Raw genomic sequence first — 24,975 nt, 5'->3', positions numbered from 1 at the left:
GCACACCTTGGGTTCTATGTGTGTGTGCTAGAGGCACAGTTAGGTGCCCATAAGCACTGTTAGGTGGTGGTAGATGCCACATAGGCTGATTGAGAGATTCTAGGAGCTGATTGAAGAGATGATTGTGGAGCTTGGCTGTTCATGTAGAGGTGTCTACATAAGGACCTCACCCTTCTTCATTCTATAAGCATTCTCTTGTTTTGTGTTCAGCTCCATGCTTGCCTTTCACTTCTCCAACATTGCAACCCTCATGGGTCCACAAACATCATGATGAACCAGATAAAGCTTGCGTGAACAACCAACTCTCCCATCCTTGGGAAACACAACATGGTGCATCTTACCAAGCAAGCATGGTTCACAAACATGCTTTGAAGGCATATGAATTTTGGAAAGATCAACAACCATACCATCCTTATATAACTTCACCAAAGCTCCAAAATTGAGGTGTCCAAATCTCTCATGCTACAAATGGGTATTTGCCATGATAGAATCAAGAGCAAAGGATGTGCATCTGCAAGTGCAGCATCATCATCTAAACATCTGTCATAAGCATCAAGTCTATAAAGACCTCTAGTCAATGTGCCAGTCAAGGCCATTGTAAAGGCATGTGTATCATCATACACTGCACATCTAACACCATCAAATAGAACTTGAAAGCCACATGTAGCTATGGCTGAAATAGAGATGAGGTTTTTGCGAATGCCTGGAACATAAAGCATATTCTCTAGAGTGATAACACCACCAGAGACAGAAGTAAGAGCAACTTGCCCAATACATTTCATGGTATATGATGCATTATTGGCACATATGACACTGCCCCCTTAGATGTATGCTCTAATGAGCTGAATAACTTCCTGCAGGAAGTGATGTGCTTGCTAGCACCACTATCAAAGAACTAGGCATCATGAACATCTGAAACTGCCATGCAAGCATCATGAACATCAGGATTATACTAACATCTAACCAAGAAAGCCCCAATGCTGGTCTTGTGCAAAATTAGCGGACTCATGCCGACCTTCTGCACTAGAAGAACTAGATACTACAAGACGAGACTCTTTCTTCTTCTTTAATCCGGTTCGTGCATTCAAGGTTTCCTACAATAGTTACATCTCTTCTTCTTTTTGTTATCCCCCGAAGAAGAGGCACCATGAGAATGACCAACATGTGAAGGAGAGGGTTTACAGCTGAAACCTTGCCTTTGCCTTTGTTTTTATGCTGGGCAGCAAAGGCTTGATCACTAGCCATATAAGCATTGCGATTTTCACGACTTTGCTCCTCCGGAAGAAGAAGAGCAACCAGCTGGTCAAATGAGCCTTGATAAGAATCAGGCAACCCATCAAGGGTATTAGAAACAAGCTGAGAATTAGGCATAATCTCATCAATGTTGTCTAACTACTCTTTCAAATCCTTTACATTAGTGAGATAGGCATCCATGTTACCACCCTCTTCAAGCTTCAAGTCTTTCAACAGCTTATGGAGATAGGCAACCCTCGCCTCATCCGCACCTGATACAAAGATGCAAGCTGATCCCATGCTTGCTTAGCTGTCTTACAAGATTGGATATGAGGGATAATAACCCGTTTCACTGAAAGAGCAAACAAGGCATGTGCTTTGGCATCATGACCATCCCACTGAATCTGCTCCTCTGTAGGAGACAAAGTACTTGTAACAGTAGCTGTAGGTGTTCTAGAAGTAGCATTAGAACCCTCACCTGAAGTAGAACCAGAGGCAGTGGGTGCAGCACTAGAAGCGGCTTTACGTGTAGGCCTGGCCTCAGGACGTGAAACAATATGCCATAGATCCTTGGCAACCAAAACATATCCCATCATATATGACCACATGGGATAATTGGTGCCATCAAGCTTGTCATCAGTCTCAAGCATCCCAAACAAATCATCCTTGCTGCTGCTAGTCATGGTGTTGAAATTCAAGACAAATGCACCAACTGGCAAAGCAAATGAGAGAAAGGCAACCTCTCAAAATCAAGTGACAAAATTCTGTTCAAGCTTCAAAGCTTATTGTTGCAAGAGACTTTACTGTCCCAAGGTGTACCTGTTGCAAGAAAAATCCCCAAAAGGCAACACGAGGCCTTCCAAGGCAACACGTGGCCTTTTCAAAATGCAAATGAAGCAAAAATTGGAAAGAACCAATGCAACAACGGCTTACCTAATGATGTAGCCCGAAAGGGCAGCAGTGAAAAGTCATCTAACTCGCCACCTTTCAAAGACAAAATTCTTCACGTCTTCCCTTCTTTTGTCATCTCTTCCTTCTATCAATATCTTCTCTTCCGCTGCCATGTCCTCTTCTATCAACCTCTTTTCTTCTATTGCCATCTCTTGTGCTTCCATTTGCTCTTCTGATGCCACCTCTTCTCTGGCAATGCCATTTTTTATCACACTCTTCTATTGGCTGCATCTTCTTTTGTAAATGAAGAGCCGCTAGCTATTCTAGAGCTTTGTCTTCTTTTGCGCTTGCAAATTGATGAACTTGTTCTCATAGTGGGTGGCACCAATCCTTCCGTGTTCATTTGTGCATCTAAAACATGCCTGCATCTGTGTTCATTCGCTTTGGAGAAGCAGAAACATCGTAACGGACACTCCTTTATTGGAGGTCTCCCTAGCAGATCTCAAGGAACACTTTCACCTTGCGGATGAGGAGATTAGTCTGCATCAAGAAATCGGAGTGGATGACATTGCCATAGTGCTTCCCTTGGTGGACTTGGAAGACGGTCAAAAAGGGTACAAGATCAATGGAAAACAACATTTAACCTTCCGAGTTGAGGTGATAAGAAGCAAAGATTCTTATAGTAACTTTCAAAATGCTGAAGTGAATAGTGTTATTTCACTTATAGAGAAGATGCCTTTGAATAGTTCTTTGCATGTTGCATTAACTTCTTTAGTTGGAGTTGAGAAGGTTGCTGAACTGCCTAAAACTTATGATATTCAGCCCTGCTTAGAGTTGTTTCTTTCCTTACAAGAAGGAATAGTTGGTCGTGAGTGTGTTTTGATGAGTCTTTAGTGATCTTTTCTGAGTCTTGACCCGCACTTGCAGCATGGGAATAGCTTATATTGGCAGGTCTATATCAGATTCTTTTAACTATTTTTGAGTTGTTCATATTCCATGCAATATTTTATGCTGTGGTTATTTTCGGGTTGTAGGAGAATTTCGAATTGTATGCATTTGTAGTCTTACAAAATTAATTTCCAACAGAGTTATCATAGCAGTTGTCTAGTTTTGAGGGTTTGTGAGATTTTCGTCAAGGTCTTGTGAGGTGTGTGGAATCGGTTGAATCTTATGATTGAAAGCAATGGATACATGGTCTAGAATCGAAAAGTCTATGGACAGTGGGAAAAATGAAGAATCTACATTGATAGAATAGTTTACTTTGTTGGAGATTGTCACGTCCAAGCTCATTGGCAAAAGTTTCCCCTCCTGGCAATTTGGAGGTCAATTTTATTTGTATGAGATGGAGACATGTATCTACATCGAAGCTGAAATTGTTGGTGGATTGGTGCAGACGGATGTTCTTGTGATCAATCTTGAAGATGACTATGCTTTCTAGAGTCCTGTTCGAGATTTAAGTTTCATTTTGAGGATTGGTTTTTACCCTGTGGTGTTGGAAAGGTCACCTCCCCATCTGTAAGCCCCCATATGAGGAGAGCATGGGGGAGGGAGACCTAGGGCACGTGCCCAAAAGAAAAGGTAAGGGAGGGGGCTGCCACATGGGCAGCACCTCACAGGGAAAGGACAGCCATAAGGGGATGCCACATGGGCAGCACATGAGCTGCCATGTGGGCAGCACAGCAGCCTGGCAGAGGCACTTCAAGGACTGTCTGTACGGGCTGGAAGGGCCCCGAACAAAGGCACGATGACATCAGCCACTGTACGGATCAGTACGGGCCGCTGCAGGGCAGTGCACGGAAGGTATACGGGCAGGACATGGTGCCGGCAAGGGGCTGCAGCATGGCACAGCAGAGGCGGGGCATTCCAGCATGACAGGTCGGCCACATGGAGGCCTGGTGGAGCAGCAAAGGAGGCTGCTATGAGGCAGGGACCTGCCTTTATATAGGGCTGGGCCCTTGCCTTGATTGGAGGGCCAGATTGGAGGGCCAAGGTCCTAGAAGAGTGGGCCAAAAAGGCCCCAGTTTGTGAGCCCTTGTAGGGCTGGACCTGGTCGGCCAGAATGGGCAGGCTGGTCGGTTTTTGTCAGCCCCCTGGGGGCCTATAAAAGGAGGGTCTCCAGGCCCTCATTTCACATCTTCTGGAGCAGCCATTCACAAGCAGTTTGGAGCAGTGGAATACTATCTTGGGGCCTACATTCAGAAGGACCAAGAGGACCTGTGTGCTGCAGACAAAGCTTGGCAGGGGCTGGCTACCTGGGTGGCAAGGTTGAGAAGAACACTCTAGGTAGAGAGTCTACATACGCTTGAGGTGGAGCACGCGGGCTCAGAGATCTAGAAGTGCTTGACATCTAGTAGGAGAACCTTTTGGTATTGTATCCTGTCCTACTTGTGGACGGACGGAAATATAAAGAGTTGCTTCTATATTTGTCTCTGAGCATTGTCTATTTACTGGCTTGCACATCTATGCACATTAAGTTAAGAAGTTTGTGATTCCACACCCCACACCACACTGTGTGACCTCCTGGGCAATTCTATCAGTCTTCCGTTGTGCGTGTTCTCTGTTGGGTAATTTCTAACATGTGGGTGGTGACGTTATCTGGTGTTTGATTTTTAGTTGATCCTGTGAGGATGGCGGTGTTATGTTTTCTTTCCCCCTACTTGGTTTAAGGGGGGAATGTTGGCATTCCTTTATGTTCATATAAACCTTTGTAGGGGGCATGTTAACTCTTGCTAAGGTTTGAGAAGGCGCGGAGTTTCCGCCACATTTCGGGTGGTCATGCAAGCAATTCCATGGTATTGTCAAGGTTCTTGAAAGGTTGGTTTTTCCCATGTGGTGTGAACTTCAAGCAGGCGGTGATCTCTTTGCCTGGCTCCACGAAAGTCTCGTGTATTTTGGGTGATCTTTGGGCTGCCTTTGAGCCCTGACTGAGTAGTTTCTTTCCTTATAGGAATTAACAGTTGGTCATGAGTATGTAGTCTTTTGATGAGTCTTTAGTGATCTTTTCTGATTCTTGCTATGAGTCTTTAGTGATCTTTTGTGTCTTGTAAGCTGCGACAAGCTCCGTAGGGGTGAGCAGCCATCAGGTCTATATCAGAGTCTTTTTCTAGTTAATAAAGTGTTTTTGAGTCCACAACAGTGTCGCCTGATCTCAGGTGTTCATATTCCATGCAATATTTCATGCTGTGATTAGTTTCAGGTTGTAAGGAGAATTTCAAGTTGTATGCATTGATTTCCAACATAGGAGCCATGATATGTAACTGCGACCAAGTCGGCTCTGAGGGCATCCTTCCAGCTGCTGAAGCTTAGGAGGAGTTCATCGTATGGAGTGCCATTTTTTGTGATGATTTTGTTGCAGCCATCCACCTTGGACGGCCTGCCTACATGGAGTCTATTTGAGCATTGACGTGGGGAGTTTCTCTTTTGCCTAAATAGTCTTTTGGTTAGGTCCGCTCTTGTGGTTTCTATGCAGAAGTTTCTACACTTTGTCTTGTCTGACAACAACCGCATCGAGCTAGGGAAGTTAGGATCTCACCAAGGGCAAAGCTACCATGCAGTAAGCCTTGGTGTCCCATACCACCAAAAGATACCCCTAGGGTGTCTTCACATGAAGCAATCCTTGAAATGCAAAGGTCTATTAATGTTCTAATTTCTATTAATTAACAAGATAATCATTTTTCTTGTCATGACATTGCTTTCTGCTTGGATGAGCAGAAGCCCTCTTTTAGAATCTCTCTTTCCTCTTTCTATTGCATATGATTTCTCTTTTTACTTTTGCATTTGCATTGTCTATTAATTAACAATATAATCATTTTCCTTGTCATGACACTGCTTTCTGCTTGGATGAGAAGAAGCCCTCTTCTAGAATATCTCTTTCCTCTTTCTCTTGTGTATGATTTCTCTATTTACTTTTGCATTTGCATCGCCTCTTTATAATCTGCAAGTATTTGTGGAAAATGTATAAAGAACTCTTCTTCCATCCCTTGTGCATCACTGGCTGGCTGATACAAATATTTCTTTTTTCCACGGGTACTCTTCTTTTGATGGTACACAATTTGTTTTGGAACAAGAACGTCAATGCCATATTCAAGTTTGGGTTCCTCTTGATGCTGAATGTCCAAAAATGTTGAAGTATCACTGTGGTATCTCTTCAAGTTACTCACATGAAAGACATTCTTCATGCACCAGTGAAATGGTATTCTCAATTCATATACTCGGGATCCTTCTTCTGGATACAAAGCTGCTGAAATCTGAAATGGACCATAAAACTTTGGTGCTAGCTTAACATGTCTCGTTCTTCCCTTCACTGACTTGATCCTTAAACAAGACCCAATCATCCTTGTCATAATAAACGTCTTGCCTCTTCTTATTGGCTGCCTTGGATTGTTGAACCTAGGTCTTCTTGATATGTTTTGTTACCTGCTCAATAACCTGTAACATATTCTCAGCAAACTGGTCAGCAACGAAAATTTTCTCCCCCAAATGTGTTATTGGAGTGGGTAAAGATTGGCCATAGATGGTTTTGAATGGAGCTTTCTTGGTGGAAGTATGTTTCGTATTGTTATAAGAAAACTCTAGTATGGGCAAGATTTTTGGCCATCTTCTAGGTTGGTCATGGACGTAAGCGAAGTAAGGTGATCATGGTTTGAGTGGCTATTCAGTTTGACCATCAGCTTGAGGATGGAAGGCTCTAGCAAATTTCAGTTTGGTTCCGAGGTTTTCAAATAAGGCTGTCGAAACGTTACTAATGAAACGGCCATCATTATCATAATTACTAGGTTTTGGCAAACCATGTAACCTGAACATTTCCCTAATGAATAACCTTGCTGTTTTAGGAGTAGATAACTCCTTTTTACAGGGGATAAAATGGGCTAGCTTACTAAGCCTATCTATAACGCTGAAAATTTGCTTAAACTGACCAACCTTGGGAAATACTGACACAAAATCCATTGTAGCCTTCAATGCAAATATCTTTTAGAAACTTGGAATAAGGAATTGAAAGTATGATACCTTATATGCAAGCCACTTTGAAGCAATTAAGGGATGGAGTGTTTTTGGAGAAATTCCCAATTCAAAGTTTGACGTTTAAAACCTTTCAAGACAGGTATTCTTAATGCATATGCATATGCTACTTGGTGTTTTTTGTAAATATTCTAACTCATTAGCCAGGTCTCCTAACGATTTGTCAAATCATGGAGTACTTTGTGCAAAGTTTTTATATTCGTACAGTGGTTATTTTCACATATTTGAGTTTGACTTTTACATATTTCACATATTTCTCAAAGTAATTTGAAAGTAATTACTTTCACATATTTGACTTTAAAATGAATTTCTGTGGAATTAGGGACAAGAGCTCAACTCCATCAGGCTTCACATTAAAATTACGGAAGCACATACGAACAAAAAGGCTCGAAGAAGTGCGACAGCTCGGGATTGATCGGGTAATTTTCTCTCTTTAATATTTCATGTGGCTGTTTTCTTCTTGTCCTAGGATGGAGTTATCTTGGCATTGCTTTCTTTATTATGTATATTTCTTCTTTATTAGTCTAAATGCAATTTTTGAAAGATAGTAATTGTTGTTTCCTCATAGATGCATGTTTAGACGGTGTTATGGTTGGCTATGGTGCTTTCTTCATTATATATTATATTTCTTCTTCATTCGTCTAAAGACAAGTTTGAAAGATAGTAATCGTTGTCTCCTCATAGCCACATTTTTGGAAGGCATTGTGGTTGGCTACGAATATGTTAAGTGGACTCTTCCTATTTGAATTTGTATGTAGGGCTGGTTTCTTCTTTCTTTTTTTCAAAGAAAGGAACCTTCTATTAATGCTTGAAAGATTTCATACAAGACAGCAGCCCCGAAGGTGTTGATAATGGAAAAAAGTGGAAAAGGCTGAAATAAAGAAACCAGCCTCTTCCAGAGAAACCTAGCTCACTGCCTAGGGGATCTCTGGAACTAGGGCTAACAGCCAAGTGGGGGGACTATATAGCCAGCGAATCCCTCGCGGAGTGAAGATGTAGAAAACACCTACAGGCCAAGCCTTGCAGAAACGAGCACGCCTCTCGATAGTCGCCCTGGAGCTTGGAGTCCCGCGCTCCCAGGTGGACCGTAGAGTGTAAATGATATCCTGCCATATTGCAACTAGGGTAGCCGCGGGTGGAACCAGGTGCTCACCCATCACAAGACTATAGGGAGCCACCCATGTTCCAAGCCGTGATGGGCTACCACCTTCCAAACACTGTCCTCCTTAGGAGAAGGAGGAGCTAGACTGTCAGGGGGGACTGCCTCGTGGAGTGCAATCCTTTGAATGCTCTGACCCTGTATCTGGTAGGCTGGGGAGATCTCATCAATCTGAAACGCGTGCCCTCCCTCTGTCAACCAAGCCATCATCCCCCAGGTGTAATCTCTATCAAGACTCTGCATACGTGCCATGATCTTGAGGGCTCCCATCCAGATCCTTGATGGGCTACGATAGCTCCACATGCAATGCGGGATAGTCTCCAGGACACCATCGGAACAACAATGGTACTGTCCCTCCACTCGCATCTGCTCTAACCACGGTCCGATGGGCAAGCCTCCGTGGGCGGCTAGCTAGAAGAAGTAAGAGATCTTTCTCAGCCGCAAGTTGGACCACGACCGCATCCAAAACCTGGAACACACATCTCGGGGCACTCTCTGGGTCACCCAATGTCTCTCCCTCGAAGAGGTCCACCTGGACGAGTCCATGTGAAGCCTCGTGCCAATCCGTGTGGTGTAGGAGAAGAAGGGCACCTCATCCACCTGCTCAGCTAAGCCGCCCTTGGAGGGCCAGAACGACTCTCCCAGATCCCATTGGACCTCAAGGGTCTACCCTCCCACAGCCAAAAGTGCCATCTAGAGGCGTCCTGCTCTGAGATATTGGGAGGGTCAATGTGCCACTCCTTCCCCAAACGTCCCATCACTCTGATCATCTGCCAGTGTATCCCATCAAGACTCCCATCCATCTCGGGGTCGCTCCCAGTGAGTGGCTGAAGTAGGCCTCCAGGTCCTACACGGAAGAAGTCGGGGTGCGTGTTGCCGCGCTGCATCAACATCCTCAAGGGAACACTAGTATGGGAAAACTATCCCAACCATCTGTTGTCTCTCCAAGCGTGAAGTCCCTTCCACCAGGACTTTGGAATGGCTAAGTCAATCTCGCCCATCCGCTGCGCGGCCCCTTGCAAATGCGCTAGGGCATCAAGCCTCGCCTCTGTCTCCATAGGTAGTCTGCTCCAACGGCCAAAGGACCCTATTGGACCACTGTCCCAATGTGCCCAACCAATGTGAGTCTGCTGTCCGAGCATACGTCCCTTCTGATCCCTGATCTCTGGGTGCCATATAAGGGGCTGCCGCTCAAACTCCTCTCTGCATCTGGGCGGAGCACGGATGAGACCCCCTGCCAGTCTCTGCCATACCCTGTGAAGACTCCTCATCAGGGGGGAGCAGCCCTTCCCTGTAAGGGGGACCTCTGAGAAGATCCATCTATGTGAAGGTTGCCATTGTCCCCCAGTGCATGGGGTGTTCCTCAGAAGCCCTCGCTGTAACAGGAGCTTCCAGGTCTCTGCACTAGGGGTGAGGCCACGGACCACCAACTTGCCCAGTAGGGCCCTGCTCTACATCTCCGGGTCAATGACACCCAAGGCTCCCAGTGCCTACGGCATGATCACCGTCTGCCAAGCTACTCGGGCCCTAGTGTTCCTCGTGCCGTCTAAGCCTGCCCAAAGGAAGTTCTGTACTAACCGTCGTAGCTGCCCAACGCATCCTCTGTGAAAGCACCAGAGTGTAACCAGAAACCGTGGAACATGGTGTGTCATATCCATGTCCTCCACTGTGAACCCATGATACCAAGGAAAGAGGTAGACAAGGTGCGGGGGGGCTTTGCTCCACAAGTGTCGAGGCGGTGTCGGGGGAGCTCAACTGGATGAGGAAAACGCCTCGTCCATAGATGGTGACCTCTTGGATGTGGTCTCCCTCTAATGCCAAGCTTGATTGGATCCACTCTCGCACCTATCTCCGTGTAGGCGTGAGGCCCACAATTCTATCCACAAGCGCCGTGTCGTGGAGGGACTGAATTGCCTGTTGTACCTGTTGCTTGTCAGCTGGGGAAAGAAGAACCTTAACGACTGTGGGATTCAAGGGTGCTGCCATAGAGCCCCCCTCTGGCCAAACCAAGAGTCACCACCAAGGTTTTTCTTTCGCCTTCACAAGCACAAGTGCATCCGCTACAGGGAGAGAGAAGAAAAAAGCGGGGAAAAAGCGTCAGAGGGGGAGGCGGAGACGAGGCAGGGCGAAGGAGGGGGCAAGGACAAAAGAGGAAGAATGAAGGCAAGGAGTGTTGGAATTATATCTATAATTCAGCAGTGACCAATGTAATATAATAAGTTAGTTAGGGGCACTTTTCCCTCTTTTAGAGGTTTTTCCCCCTAACTGCAGTTAGTTCACTAACTATGGTTAGTGACTACTAAGGTTTTGTCACTATGACAAAACCTTATCTACACTACTTTGTGTTGTACTCTTTTACACACTCTATTGAGCAACTACAGCTTTCAAGCTTACGTCTCTCTCACTCTCTCTTGCTCTCACTCTCTCTATCTATCTCCATTCCTTCATATGGTATCAGAGTAGGTCCAAGAGTCTTGTGCTCCTTGCTCCCTCAAGCTTCAATCATAACCTCGACTTTTCAGCCTCAACAAATCAGACCGTACAGTCCGTACGACTGTACGGATTTCTATCGCCTGCCGTACGAACAGCTTCCCGTACGATTCTGTCGCCTGCCGTACGATTTCGCCTAAGTACATCGCAGTACATCGTACCTGAGTACATCTCCGTACGATTCTGTCGCCTGCCGTACAAATCCGTACCTCTACGCCGTACTTCGCCGTACAGCGCCGAATCTGTCAGTCGTACTTCGCCGAATCTGTTCGTCACCTGCAGTCGTACTTGTTGTACCTGTAGTCGTACTTTGCCGTACCCTGTGACCGTACACCGTACAGCGCCGTCGATCTGTACTGCATTTGCTTTTCGCTGTACCAGCAATCTGTACTTCGCTGTCAATCCGTACTGCATCTGCTTCAGTACAGCAGCACGGATCTTCTTGGTTTTGGACAAGAAATCTGGCAGGCTAAGTTTTTGGCAGGTCATCTTCATTTTGGCAAGTGATTTTTGACAGGCTAAGTTTGCAACAGCCATTGTTTGGCTAAGTATTCTGCTAGAATATTTGGGGCATTTTGCAGATTGAAGCCATTGCAATCATTGGGCAATTTTGAAGCTATCACAAGAGCAAAATTGCAGATTTATCTGAAATTTGGGGCTTTTGTATTAAAATTGCAGATTTGGGGCTTTTGACATTTTTACCCCTTTCTGGCTGCAATTTCTAGCTACAAATTGGGGCTTTTGTGTTTGGAGAGCATTTTTTGGAGTATTCAGTATATACTGCCTTTATTGGAGTGTTTGGAACACTTTTGGCAGATTTTGGAGAGTGTTCTATGCTTGGACAGATTTCTGACAGCTCAAGTGCAGAAATCTAAGTTGCTTATACAGCCCGTGTTTGGGTGTGGTTTTTGGGAGTTGTGCATTTTATTCCCAGTAAGGGAATTCAGCTTTGTATCTGCTTCAATTCTTTTTTCAGATATGGCCCATCAAAATCAGAATGATTTTCAGTTCGGTGGTCTTTCTCAGGAAGACAAATTGGATGGTACCAACTACTCCCTCTGGAGTTTCATGGTACGTAATATTCTGATTTCTCGCAATCTATGGGATTATGTCAATGGGGATGAAATCCGACCAGCAGATATTGCACCTGCTACCCCTCCTCACCAAGGAGGTGGAAGAGGTCGTGCACAAGGTGCAGCTGCAGGACAAGTTGTTGGTGCAGCTACAGTTAATACTCCTGAACAAAAGAGATGGGATTCACGGGATGCCTTAGCCTTGTCTTGCATCTCTCTTTCAGTGAAAAGATCAATCATTCCGCATATCCGGTCGTGTAAGACCTCCAGGGCAGCGTGGGATATTTTGGAAAGCATGTATGCAGCACGGAATGATGCCAGGGTATCTTTTTTAAAAAGAGAGTTGAGCAATACACATATGGAGGAGGGTGACTCCATGTCAGCCCACCTCACTAAGCTACAGGTTCTCAGAGAGCAGTTGTTAAATATAGATGAAATTATTCCTGATTCAGAGATGATTACAACCACTCTGAATTCTCTTCCTGAGTCTTATCTCAGCTTTCATACTTCGCTGAATTTATCATTGAGGGGGGGTGCAAATCCTCTTTCTTTTCATGAGCTGATAGGACTTCTGCTTCAGGAAGAGCAGACCAGGAAAAATTTGGCTTCACGTGCAGGTGAACAAGCAATGCTCTCAAAATTCAAATCAAAAACAAAGGGACAGGCAAAAACAGCAGCAAATCAGCCTTCCAGTGGGTCAGGACAGCCTTCACAAAAGGCTAAAAGTGATGCAAGCAAGCCCAAAAAGAAGGGTTTCTGTCACTACTGCAAAAAGCCAGGTCATCACATAGCAGAATGCAGGAAAAGGATTGCAAAGGAAAAGAAAAACAGCTCAGGAATGGCTGTTTCAGATTCAGCCCCTTGTGCATCTGACAGTGGGGATGCTGCAGCCAACTTTGTTGGTCAAGATTATGCCTTTTTATCTTGCATTTCTGATTCTAGGTTGGCTGTTCCAGATGCTCAAGCTAGTACAGCTTCATGCAGTAATGATACATATGCATTTTTGACTTGCAGTTTTGACTCTCCTTCAGATGCATCTGCTTTCAGTGTTGATGAAACACTGAACACATGGTATTTTGACAGCGGTGCATCCAAGCACATCACTTCGAGGAAGTGTCTCTTTACTTCCTTGAATCCACCCCCTGTTGGTAAGAAAGTCACTTGTGCCAACAACTCCTCATATTCAGTACGTGGCACAGGAGACGTTGAGCTCACTGCAATTGATGGCTCAATTTTCAGACTTTCTGATGTTTTATATGTGCCTGGCATAACCAAAAATCTCCTTTCAGTGTCCACTCTTAACAGAGATGGATTTCAGGTCATCTTTGAGGATGACAAATGTGCTGTCCGGGATAGGGAAGCTAACTATGCCTTAATGTTATCTGGTACCCTGCTGCGTGGGCTTTTTCAGCTTGATATTTTTCAGAAAAGAGCAGCTCATGCTTTGGCAATTTCTTCCCCTATAGTTGCCATGCAAAATGCAGAATTATGGCATGCCAGATATGGCCACATGAATTACAACAGCTTGATGACACTTCAAAAATTTTCAATGGTTGATGCATTGCCCCCTCTTGAGATACCTCCTCCACATGCCTGTGAAGGGTGCATTTTAGGTAAAATGCATAGATTTCCCTTCAAGAAGGATGGTTCAGTTAAAGCTGTTCGCAAATTGCAGCTTATACACAGTGATGTCTGTGGTCCCATGAGGACTCCTTCATTGGGTGGTCATCTCTACTTTGTCACATTTATTGATGACTACTCCAATTTTACTTGGGTTTATGGGCTGAAAAAGAAATCTGAAGTGTTCACAGTGTTTAAACACTTTTCAGCCATGGTTGAAAATGAAACCGGGCTCAAGATACAGATATTACGCACGGATAGAGGTGGGGAATACCTATCTGCAGAATTTGATGCTTTCCTCAAACAAAAGGGTATTATGCATCAGCTCACAGTCAGGCTGACCCCTCAGCAAAATGGCAAAGCTGAGAGGAAAAATAGAACCCTCATGGAGATGGACAGATGTATGCTGAAAAGCAAACACATGCCTCATAAATTCTGGTTAGAGGGTTTGATGTGTGCCAATTACATTTTGAACAGGGCTCCCACTAAGGCTTTAAAAACAAAAACTCCTTTTGAGGTGTGGAATGACAGGAAGCCTTCAGTGGATCACTTCCGAGTCTTTGGATGCCTTGCCTATGCACATGTGCCAGTTGAATTTAGGCACAAATTGTCAGATAAAGCCATCAAATGCATATTTGTTGGATACAGTGCAGAAAGCAAGGGGTATCGTCTCTACAATCCTGCTACACGCAAAATCATTGTAAGTAGAGATGTGATATTTTCTGAAAATTCAGCTTACACTCAGGCTGATTTTCAAATGCCTTCACCTTCAGAAGATGTATTTCAAGGGTTGCTACCCATTGCTTTGGGTTCCCCTGCTGATTTTTCTGATCCAAATCAGAATTTACAGCAACCTTCACATGCTTCAGTTCCGCCACGGGATGTCATGCCTCCTCCAGAGGAAGTGGAACAAGTGGTACAGCAAGAAATTGCAGACATACATGCAGCAAAAACAGTCCCAAACTGGCTGTTACAGACTCTCCGGGAGAGTAAACTTGATGCTCCGTTACCTGGCAGGACTCGCAGTGCAGCAAGGCACATGGAAGGTGCTCATTCAGTGGAATCAGCATATGCAGGTACTCTCCTTGATGAAGAGGAGCCTGCCACATTTGAAGAGGCACAAGGTAATGTGCATTGGATGAATGCCATGCACGATGAGTTGCAGTCCATTGCCAAAAATCAGACTTGGGATGTTGTGGACTTGCCACCGGGTAAACATGCTATTGGCACACGATGGGTATTTAAAGTCAAACGGAAGCCAGATGGCTCCATTGACAGATATAAAGCCAGGCTGGTTGCTAAAGGCTATGCTCAGAAAAAGGGCATAGATTATGAGGAGACTTTTGCTCCTACATCCCGGATGACCACCATCCGCTCAGTAATTGCAATGGCTGCACATTTTGAGTGGAATGTTCATCAGTTGGACATCAAAACAGCCTTCTTAAATGGGGACTTGCTGGAAGAGGTGTATGTCAAACCACCTCCGGGTTTTGAAATTACAGCAAATGCACTTCAAGTCTGCAAGCTTAATAAAGCTTTATATGGGCTGAAACAGGCCCCTCGTGCATGGTATGCCAAGATACATGCATTTTTGACCAGCAAGGGGCTGCACAATAGTCCTACTGAGAGCACCCTCTACATCAAGATGGATGGGGGGGAAATATTAGTCATCCTTCTTTATGGTGATGACTTACTGCTCACAGGGTCCAATGACGACAAAATTGCAGATTTCAAAACTGATTTGCAGACTCACTTTGATATGTCAGATTTGGGGCTGCTTCATTTTTATTTGGGGATCCAGTTCTCTCATGAGAGACGTGGCACTGTTATGTCTCAGTCCAAGTATGTTCAGAAACTTTTGGACAGATTTAACATGCAAGAGTGTAAGCCCATATCTACTCCTATGGAACCGGGGCTGAAACTCACAATGCATGATGCAGGAGAATCAGTTGATGCCACACTTTACAGTCAAGCTGTTGGATGCCTCATATATCTCTGCAATACTAGGCCTGATATTCAGTTTGCAGTATCTCAGGTGAGCAGGTATATGCACAGCCCTAAAACTATGCATTGGCAGGCAGTTAAGCGCATCTTCCGTTATTTGCAAGGCACCAAGTCTTTTGGCTTACTATTTCCCAGGGGGGGTGACTTGCAGATGCATGCCTACAGTGATTCAGATTGGGCTGGTGATTATGACACTAGGCAGTCCACTAGTGGCAATTGTTTCTTTTTGGGAAAATCTTGCATTTCATGGCTAAGCAAGAAACAATCTACAGTGGCTACCTCATCATGTGAAGCTGAGTACAGGGCAGCTTTCACAGCAACAGTGGAATGTGTCTGGCTGAGACGTTTATTTGCTGATCTTTATCTGTCTTTGGAGGGTCCTTCTCCAATTCTCACTGATAGTCAGAGTGCCATTGCAGTGGCAAAGAATCCAGTGTTTCATGCTCGCACGAAGCACATTGAGGTTCACTATCATTACGTCAGAGAGAAGTTACATGCAGGAGAGATCAGTATGATCTTTGTGTCCACACATGACAACGTTGCAGATATCTTCACCAAAGCACTACCACGTGAGAAGTTCGAGGCATTTCGCAGTGCCCTGAACTTATATCCGTTTGGTGATTGATCAGCCTTGTACATGACATTGGCACTGCAGGGGGGTGTTGGAATTATATCTATAATTCAGCAGTGACCAATGTAATATAATAAGTTAGTTAGGGGCACTTTTCCCTCTTTTAGAGGTTTTTCCCCCTAACTGCAGTTAGTTCACTAACTATGGTTAGTGACTACTAAGGTTTTGTCACTATGACAAAACCTTATCTACACTACTTTGTGTTGTACTCTTTTACACACTCTATTGAGCAACTACAGCTTTCAAGCTTACGTCTCTCTCACTCTCTCTTGCTCTCACTCTCTCTATCTATCTCCATTCCTTCAAGGAGGGCGGAGGGCGGAAGAGGAAGGAGGGCGAGAAGGCGAAGGGCAAGAAGGCGAGGGGGGAGAGAAGGAGGGGAGGAGAGAAGAAGGCGAGGAGAGGCAAGAGGGCAGAGAGGGGAGATGGTGGGGGAGAGGAGAAGGGCGCGGGAGGCGGAAGAGGTGGAGTTGGCGGGGGCAAAGGTGTAGGAAGAGAAGGCGGAGGCGAAGGGAAGAGGGGTGGCGGGAGGCGCAGCGAGCGGAAGGGGGCGCAGCAAGCGGGCGGGGAGGCAGCGGAGGGGGGAGAAGAAGGGGCAGGCGGGGTGAGGCAGCGGGGAGGGTGGGGGAGTGCAGAGGGGGCAGACGGGGCGGGGCAGCATCACGGGAAGCAGCCCAGTTCTGCAATTTCTGAAAATTTTCACCAATAGTCCGTAGGGCTGCTTTCTAATATCACATTTATTGAAAGGACTTATTAGCATTGGTATCCACAGCCATGGCATGGATGCCTTTGATGGCAGCTTTGCAGCATTGCAGCCCACAGGTACAATAGCAGCCAAGCATTACAGAAGTCAGCAGATGACAAAGCAAGTCAAAAAAGCATAGGTCAAAAAGTCAACATGGTGACTTTTTTGGTAAATATTTGACTTTTTGGCTGACTTGGTCAAGGGGTGGCATAGAGGGATGACCAGTCCGACTTGGAGTGGTTCTCAGCCTATAAAAGACCCCAAACTCCTCATTTGGGATCGGGCCCGAGATCTTTAGCGAGCAGTCCTGCTCCAGCCATAGCAAGTTCTCAGCCTCAGCATGGACAACAACACTGAGAAGAGCAGAGGAGCAGCCTGCGTCTCTTCATCTCCATCCTCACAAGAAGGGTCTCGCCCACCGCCTATGGGCAATAGTTGTATCCGCCTAGCAATAAATATTAAATAATCTGTTTGGAGGAGGAGGCTGTTCCAACCCAATCCCCACCTCATTCTCTTTTTTTTTTGTGGGAAGAAATCTTTTATTGCAGTAAAATAATTACATTCATAGCTACTTCAAAAACGAAGTAACTACTACTCAACTAAAGATCTCAGTATAAGCTGTATACACATCCTGATCAATCAAACAAACACCACCTCATTCTCACATATGCTTATTGCAGCACATGCATATATTGTGTCTCTTTTTCCTTACAGTTCATGCATTCCGCTTAGTAGAATATAACATGCTAGAGAGAGGCAGATCATTTACTTTTACCACCGACACTGGTGCACAGGTGAAAGGTAGATAATTGTTTAATAGCCAAGTTCTATGTTGATCTATTTAATACAACTATGAAATTTCTTCATGGGATGCAGATAGACATTTAGTGGTATGTGGTAGTTTTTGCTCTCAAGGGTACGATGGTGCATATGTTTATACTATGGTCTACACTCACTGTTGGGTGCTGATGACGTCAGTGGGGATGTCATAGTAGCTAGTCCCTACTATGCGTGATGGCGAGATTGAAACTGCACTGTGTGTTGTGGTTTTGGAGGATGAATGTGAGCATGTTTTTGGATTCAACAAAAAGCGGGGAGCTGAATAGCCCGTTTTTCTTGTAGTTTCAAAAGAGAGTTTGATTGAGTATGCTTGTGCTTTCTGAGTTAGGAATGTAATTTTGCCTCTTTGTAGGAAGCGATACATAAGTGTAAAGGGTCCATTTAGCTTTTCATGTTTTAAATAAGAGAGAGAAATAAAGAAAGAAAGAAAGTTTATTAAAGTCTTCGGAAGACTGATGGGTCTATGAGACTGTGAGAATCCTGATACAAACAAACTGTGAGCGTGCAGCTACTAAATGAGCATCCACACCAATGCAGAATGCAAAAAGCTAGTGCTAAGTACTACATAGTCATGTCAGAGTGATTGACTACACATCGTCATCGTCATCATCATCATCATCATCATCATCAGCAGTTCATCCTGGTGGATGAGATGGCGGGAGCATGAAGTAGGCAATACAGTGCTGTCAGCTGCTCAAGGGTGTGGTCCCGTGTGGTCTCCTGATTATAGCTCTACGTCTAACAAGGCTGTTGGTCGAGCTCCAACTCTGAACAGAGAGGAGATATCCCCAAGTGTAATCTATGGGTCAATCCTCTGTCCGATCTGTTGTGTCGCTGGCTCTAGATCCCGGTCATGTCGGGACCTCGTAGTGTGGGGGTCCACCTGCTCTGGCTGGAACAACTCCGTCATCGAGCTCTAAGAAGGGTCTACCAAGGAGGAGGTCTGCTCTTGTCTTCGTGATCGAAGCTCGCGATGCCTGACTGCCTCATGGATGAAAGCTGCCAAGCATCTCTGGTCTGGATAAGAGAGAAACCGAGACAATACCCCAGAACTGTCTTTGAAGAGGCAGTAGAAGCGTCCTCGGATCTCACAGTAAAAAGGGACATGAAAATGAAATGCTCCTCTGACTCGACCTCCTGTGTGTCACATAATATGGGTTTTTGGAAGGCATTGTGCAAGTGTACCACAAATTTAGAAGATAATCCTACAACCTTCCATGACTGAAAATGGTGGATGGATTTCATCACCAAGGATTGCCTCACCAAGTTTACGTAAGTCATGGTGGATGGATGAGGTGAAATACACATTACCCATTACATGGTATACCAAACCTCACCTATTGAATTCAATGCATGTAATTTTCTTTGGTTTTCAAGTGTTTACATGTTGGTTGGAGCACATTCTTTACACTGACAGTCCCTAGAAAAAGTATGGTTCTTTGATTGTTGGGAGTGCGCAAGGTGTGGAAAAGTTGCATTATAGAGCACGAGGTGCATATTTTGCCATGCTGTTGAGAAGATGTGCTTGAATTTGACCCAAGTGGTAGGTGCTCTGCCTTGCAAGAGGAGGTTGGTCCACCATTGGAGTGCATTGCCCTTCAAAAAGGTGGCTGCCTTTCGGACTCTGAAGGATTGTGTGAAGTGTCCACCTGAGTAGGTAGCATCAAACTGTAGCACGAATATCAAAGCCTTCAATCTGTCCTGCATCCCATTGAAGGTCTCAAACTTGACATTTGCCCCTCCCTCCTTGTAATCTTTCAATTTGCCTTTAGGGGTGAGATTGTCATAAACGGGGGGCTGTAAAAATGGTGGGGGCATCACTGTTCCCGCATTTTGAGCCATTCCACCCATACCCATGGTGAGGTTTGGCATTCCAGGTCCTATTCCCTGCATCTGTGGCATATTCCAAGTATTGCCCATTGTCCCAGGCATACCTGTCTGCATTCCAGGTTGCATCCCAATGTTCGAATACATCATATTGGCATTTGTAGGGGGCATTCCACCCATCATAGGTTGCTGGAAATTCTGCATTCCGGGCTGCGTGCTGCCTATAAAGCTACTTGGCATTCCGGGTGCCTTTGCGGATGGTGCCACCACTTCTTGAAAAACCGATCCCCCTCCAAAATATCTTGGATGCATCGTGGGCTGAGGAAGGGCTTGCTGTCCCTGATTGACTGAATGAAAGTTATTGGCATTACCTGCTACAGGGGTGATTGAGGGCATCTCTGATGGCTATCCACTGAAAGAAACATGCCTTTGAGTCTTCCTATGCTTCCTCTGTTTCTTCTGAGTTGATGTTTTGCTTCTAGGGGAAGCAACCATAGGGGGAGGAGCTTGCATAATCTCCGTGACAGCATGTAGCAACTGCGATAGGGCTCCTGCTACACTTTGCATTCGCAGCTGAAAAAGAGCATTAGGATCAAGCTCCTCTGCCACATTTAGCTCATTTTGTGAGTCCTCAGTGGCATGCTCATGAGAAACTGGATGTGCCCATTTGTCTTGCTGGTCATGACCCCCACTGATACCGTGCTTCTTTTCAAAGCTCTCTGATGCTCTGCCTTCGTCTTGCCCACCCTACTCAGAGATGGTCAATGACCTCTCACGGTGTGACATGCTTGCTAAGATTGATGGCTTTAGCAACAATTGCAATGAAGGTGTCCTTCACCCAACACTACCAGGGCTCACCTCTATAGGAAGATGGTGACTATCCGGCAATGGAACCGTTGAAACCGGCCTTAAATAACTAAAAGGGCAATGATCTTCTTCTACTCAGTCATAAACTCCATAAATAACCACAAAGCAAGCTTCAGTCACTTCAACCACTTAGCACAACTTAGAAACAAACTTCAACAATAAAAAAGGTGAGGCTAGAATGATGGTGCCGGAGTGCCCCTCCTCGCTTGGATGGAGGACATGCTCTTTATAGAAGGCCACAAAGCCATCTTTGGTTGTTTTGGGGATATCCTTGTTCAGTGGGTATAGACTGGGCCATAAGTCTTCTTTGATGTCCTAGTGAATTTCCTACTGTGTCAAGCGAAATAAGGGAGTATCAAGGGAATATTGATACAGGGGTTAGGTGATCCATTGACATGTGATGAGAATGGAAACATCTAGTGACCTTTGCATACCATTTGAGCTCATTCCCATCGTTACAAGTTGCGTAGACAATGAAAGTAACCTCTCTCTGCCGGCATTTGTCATGCCATATTGTCTAATTAGTGAAGATATGAGATGATCTTATGAGGCATCATTGGTGCCTTTTTTTTTTCCGAATCATGTGGGCAAGAATTATGACATCTAGCTTTTTGGAATGGAGCCACTGGTCCTCTTTAAGGTTGTGGCCAAGAAAACTCTGTATATGTGATAGTTGGTTTGACTAGAGAATTGAAAAGGAGGGATTAAGTATTGACATGTTGGAAGTGTGCATGGAAACACTATCCTTCCAATCTATTTGCTCTAGTTAATCATGCTTGTATTGCTGGTTTCGTGGTGACCTTGGGGTCGTGTGAAAAGTAGATGGCACTTGGCCATACATATGAGACACCCAAATCTGTAGAGCTGCCTCTGTTTCGCATACAAAGCATCCGGAATTCGGATACTGGCAGGGCAGCCTCTCAAGCAAGGCTCGTAAACTATCAAAACCATCAGAAAGTGATCCCACATGGAAAGCCTTGGTGAAATGCATACCGAGCCAGCTCTATCTAATGCCCAGTCATAAACATTAAATCTGTCTATTTGCACGTGGATGGGCATCTGACGTCTCCTATTCGACCATGAGAATAGGAGTGAATGAGGCAGAGTGTGAAAGGCATCATCTGTCCAAAATTCTTTGTCCGGAACTTGAAAAGGAAGGCATCGTAAGCTGCTCTCTTAAGAAAAGGACACTTTCCTCTCTATTGTTGGGGGCATAGAAGTTTAGAAGACCATTCGTACAGCCCTCATTTATAAGTAAAATCCACTGTGTTCTAGAGGGTGTACCGATACCGTCTCCGACTAAAAGGTGAAGAAAAGAATATGAAATTAAGATGCATGTTTTTTTCCTACTGTGCAAGGCTGGAGACCAAAAGGTGTGACCAGAGAGAAGTTTACCTGATTTTGCACAATCTTTAACATCTAGCTTGTGTTCCTGAATAGAGAGAATGCTAATAAGACCCTAGTGACACCGGGATGATACTGATTAGATATCGGTTGCCTTGGGTGGCGATGAGGTATGCCACCAGGGTCTTGAATATTCTAGCTAACGATCCTCATTGGCAGGAGGAAGTAGATTGAAAAACCTTACCCAAATATTCTATCTAACAATCCTCATCTGTGGGAGGAGGTAGATTGGACAACCTTATCCGACCTCCTCTTCTGAAAAAGATCTCTTGGAGTAATGGAGAGTAGGAAAATCCATAGGGGAAAGGACCCCCATACTTGGAAGTGGATGCTCTATGGGTAGGAAGGGGAAGAAGAACGTCACCAAAGTTAGAGGGCACAAACTCTGCTTCTTCAAAATCAGCCAGAGCAAAGAAAGGGGTCCCTTTGAACCAAACACGCGGCACCTGAGTCCTGAAGAGCCCTGCTTGCAAGAGAGAGGCAAAGGCAAGAGCCACATCCTTCCCTCGATCAATAATAGGTGCTTGTAGCACTGAAGTGGAAGTTGGAATGCTAGGAAAGAAAAGGAAGGCTAGGATGGATTTGAAGGAACATCATCCTTGGCCGGAGGGACGAGAAGGGGCCTTTTGATCTTCAGATGGTGGAGGAACTCACAATAGGTGTTGTGTAAGAGGTGCCAATGGAGTGTTCTGATGAGGAGGGGCCACACTAGAAGACTTCTTGGACCTTTTTTTTTTTGGGCAAGCTCTAGCGAAATGCCCAAAGGTCCTGGAAATCCGACATTGATCTTGCGTGCCCGTGATCTCGACTTTGTCACCATTTGGACATTGGAGCATAATGTGGTCATCGGATATGTTAGGCTCTAGGAACCCCATTAGACCTAATTACTGCCGTTGTGGAAGAGGGTAAACCAGGGAGGGGGGTTTCTCTTTGACCAGCCTAAAAGATGCTTCAATCATGGCAAGGAGTCGATGATAGACCTGAGGCAGACTAGGGAACCTGATGAAGAGTGGAGTGCGTCGAGATTCTCTAAGACAGAGGGAGACCCTCCTTCTAGGCACCTTCAATGCACCTATGGGGGACAGTAGGTTAGGTTTGCTTCGGATCCTCGCAAGAGTGCTAGTGATGGACCCTACAGAGCTTGGGACAATGAGGCACTCAAAGGATGCATCACATGTGACAGGCTATGGATGACACTTATTGGAAACGGGTGCAGTGCATGACTTGATCATCTACAACGGACTTCAGAGATGGTTGTTATCCAGAGGGCTCACTTGTTTTCCACATGGAGAGGGGACAAGTACAATACACTACTTGATGGGCTCCAAAACCTGTGTCAAGTGTACACAACCTCATTGTCCCTCCCACCATACATGGTGCCCACCACTTCGATCCAACTTTTAGCATCTCGATTACCATGCTAGCCCGGCCATGTCTAGATACATTTCGACCATGCCGTTGATGCAGTATATATGAGCCATTTGTCACAAGGACGTGAATTTATGGGAATTTTGATTGGCGGCTCCCGTAATTTTCAAATGGTGCATGAAAGGGACTCGGTATTCTGGCTCTCATAGACCCCGTCTGTAACTGGCCTTCAGTTTCCTAAAGAGCAGTAGACCATAACTTGCATTGCATATTCATTATTCACAGCCACATTGCATCATTTCCAACCACTTAACTTTAAACAATACCACTTAGAAACAACTTGAGAAATAACTAGATGGAGGCTAGAGTGCCCTTGCTCAATGAAACCAAGTACAAGACACCACACTGGCCCCAAACACTTGGCGCCCCTTCCGGTATTTATTTATTTCTTTAGGAATGAAATTGGTACATACAACAAGGGCTCTCCCTTGTGCTTTGCCCCATGGGCAATGCCACTATCCAAGCCAAACCTTGGCTATAACCTGCATTCCATCCTAGTGTACACACTAGCACCCAAGTGCCAAGGCAAAGCTAAGGCATTCACCATTTGTCCATGACCAACTGTAAAAGTATCCAAGCATTCCACCAAGACTGTAACTGTTAATGACCAGGCATCCAGACACTTCCCAAAAATCTTCAAATGCAATCACATGAAAAGGATAGCGACAAGAGAACTCAAACCAGCTTCAACTGGCTTCAATCCAGCTCCGAAACACCTCCAGAAGCAACACATCCAATGTTGAGGCTAGCAGGAGTAACAGGCAGCTAGGAGAGGGGAAGGAAGAGAGGGATTACGAGCTGGAATCAGAGAGAGAGAAAGAGCAGAAGGATCACGGGCAGGAAAGAGAAGATAAGCAGGCCGTACAGCAAGGGGAAGGGGCCGTACAACAGGAAATAAACGTCCGTACAGCAGCCTTTGGAATCCGTGCGGCAGCAGCAAATTAGCGTCCGTACAGCCAGCAGATTAACGTCCGTACAACCTGCCCTAGGAGTCGTGAAACAGCCCGTACAGCAGGTACAGCAGCGATGGAAGCTTCGTGCAATCAGCCTTGGGATTCGTGGAGTGCATTTGTCTGTACAGCCAGCAATAAAGACCTCATACAACAGCGTTGAAAGGACTGTACAGCAGGCACATACTCATTCAATGCAGTTCCTACAGTCCATACAGCCGTACGGACTGCCTTGAGATGTGTGCAGGCAGCCGTACGGACTGCCTCGAGATGTGTGCAGGCCAAGAAATGCAAGGAGTCAAGTCTTCCTTGGAATTCGTACGGGGTGCCCCTTCACGTCGGGATGCGTGAAGAAAGAATAATCCAAATAGAAAACGTACCTTAGCCTTGGAAGGAGAGGAAGAGCGTAGGTATGCATGAGGGAATGCCACGTGGCCCCCTCATTAAAGCTCTAACCCTTGCAAACCAATGGAACATTGGTTTGCCCCTCACATTAAAATCCTAACCCCTTTTAACCAATGAAACATTGGTTTCCTTGGGCCTAACTTTAAGACCCCTCTAAAACTTGCCTTGCCCCTAGCAAGTAGGCATAGTGTGTGCACCTAGGGACTTCTGGGAAGTGTCTCTTCCCCTGGGCTAGCCCCATAAGCAAAAGTTAGTCACGGTTCATAACTTCGCGTCCCCGTGACACCGTCTCCCTATGCGAAAGAGCGGGAGGGTGCCCAATGGGGGCCTGTCAGAAGTCGATCGTCTCGGACCACAGCCCACTTCCCCTCCTCGCGAGCCACATCCCG

At 45.5% G+C, this 24,975-nt stretch overlaps 1 protein-coding gene across 1 annotated transcript in view; it reads left to right on the top strand.

Annotated features, from left to right (window-relative positions):
- Positions 1-24,975, top strand: part of EMB1441 (zinc knuckle (CCHC-type) family protein) — a 162,524-nt gene that overhangs the window by 71,722 nt on the left and 65,827 nt on the right. Inside the window, exon 3 of the mRNA XM_087380832.1 lies at positions 7,466-7,562. Coding sequence (XP_087236958.1) covers positions 7,466-7,562 — 97 coding nt within the window. The remainder of the gene's footprint in view (positions 1-7,465; positions 7,563-24,975) is intronic.

Source organism: Dipteris shenzhenensis, chromosome 10 (assembly GCF_047967505.1).
Source record: "Dipteris shenzhenensis isolate YYH24624 ecotype China chromosome 10, Dip_SZ_1.0, whole genome shotgun sequence".
Taxonomy (NCBI): domain Eukaryota; kingdom Viridiplantae; phylum Streptophyta; class Polypodiopsida; order Gleicheniales; family Dipteridaceae; genus Dipteris; species Dipteris shenzhenensis.
Note: the sequence above shows the minus strand (reverse complement) of the source record. Positions and strands in the feature narration are given on the sequence as shown.